Source organism: Egretta garzetta, unplaced genomic scaffold (genome assembly GCF_000687185.1).
Source record: "Egretta garzetta isolate BGI_Z169 unplaced genomic scaffold, ASM68718v1 scaffold172, whole genome shotgun sequence".
Lineage (NCBI taxonomy): Eukaryota > Metazoa > Chordata > Aves > Pelecaniformes > Ardeidae > Egretta > Egretta garzetta.
The window spans coordinates 460642-461574 of NW_009258951.1; the positions used below are offsets into that span (position 1 = coordinate 460642).

The 933-nt window shown below is 67.6% G+C and overlaps 1 protein-coding gene across 1 annotated transcript in view; it reads right to left on the bottom strand.

Moving 5' to 3' along the window:
* Positions 1-933, bottom strand: part of ECEL1 (endothelin converting enzyme like 1) — an 8416-nt gene that overhangs the window by 6716 nt on the left and 767 nt on the right. The window contains 1 exon segment of the mRNA XM_009634376.1: positions 677-924. Coding sequence (XP_009632671.1) covers positions 677-924 — 248 coding nt within the window.

Here is a 933-nt window from a genome sequence, read left to right on the forward strand (position 1 = left end):
CCACCGTGCCACTGCTGTGCCATCCACTGTGCTCCCCCCCCACGCCCACCACCGTGCCCACCCTGGCGTCCCCACCGTGCCATTGCTGCGTCCCCCCCATGCCCACCACTACACTCCCGCACCCACCAAAGGGGCTTGAGGCTTGGGCACCCCCAACAAAGCCCACCCTTGCCCCACTGGCACAGGACAGGGGCTGGCAGGGGTAAGGAAGGCTGATAAAGGCATAGGAAACTGCCCTGGCACCCTGGCCGGGTGCTGTGGGGCCAGTGGGCATCCCCCTGTCACCTTCTAGGGTCTGGCCCCCATGTGCAGGTGACAGCCAGGATGCCAAGGTGAGGGGCTCAGAGGCTGGCACTCTGGAGACCCTGGTGCCCTGCTGGGTTGTCCCCAGCACCCAGGTGGGTCAGCACCACCTCGCTCTGTACACCCCTCTGGCCATGTCACCCCGGCCACATCCCCCCCCCCATCCTGGAGGTGCCACCCTCACCCCAGGGCAGCCTGACACCAAGGGTACGACAATAGGGAGGTGGGGGGGGGGTCCCCAGGGACAGGGGCTGTCCCCAGCCCGGCCGCCCGTTGCGGCCAAACCCATACACTGGGCAGGCACCCAGTGCCACTGCAACAAGGATGTTGTCACTGGGGGGGGGGGACGGGCCCAGGGGCAGGGTGCCCTCACCCGGATGACGTAGCGGGAGGTGTTCCTCTCGTCCAGGCTGACGGTGAGGGAGAAGAGCACAGCAGCACTGTAGACCCCCTGCGTCTTGTAGAGCAGCTCGTTGAGGTCCCCACGGCTCGGAGGGGCGTCCCAGCCACCACACTCCCCGATGACCTCCAGCATGGGCCGCGGGCCCAGCCGGTCAATCTCAGCCCGGTCCAAGCATGAGCGGAAAAACTCCTTGACCTTCCTCTCGGCCGAGGCAGGGGCTGGGCGCC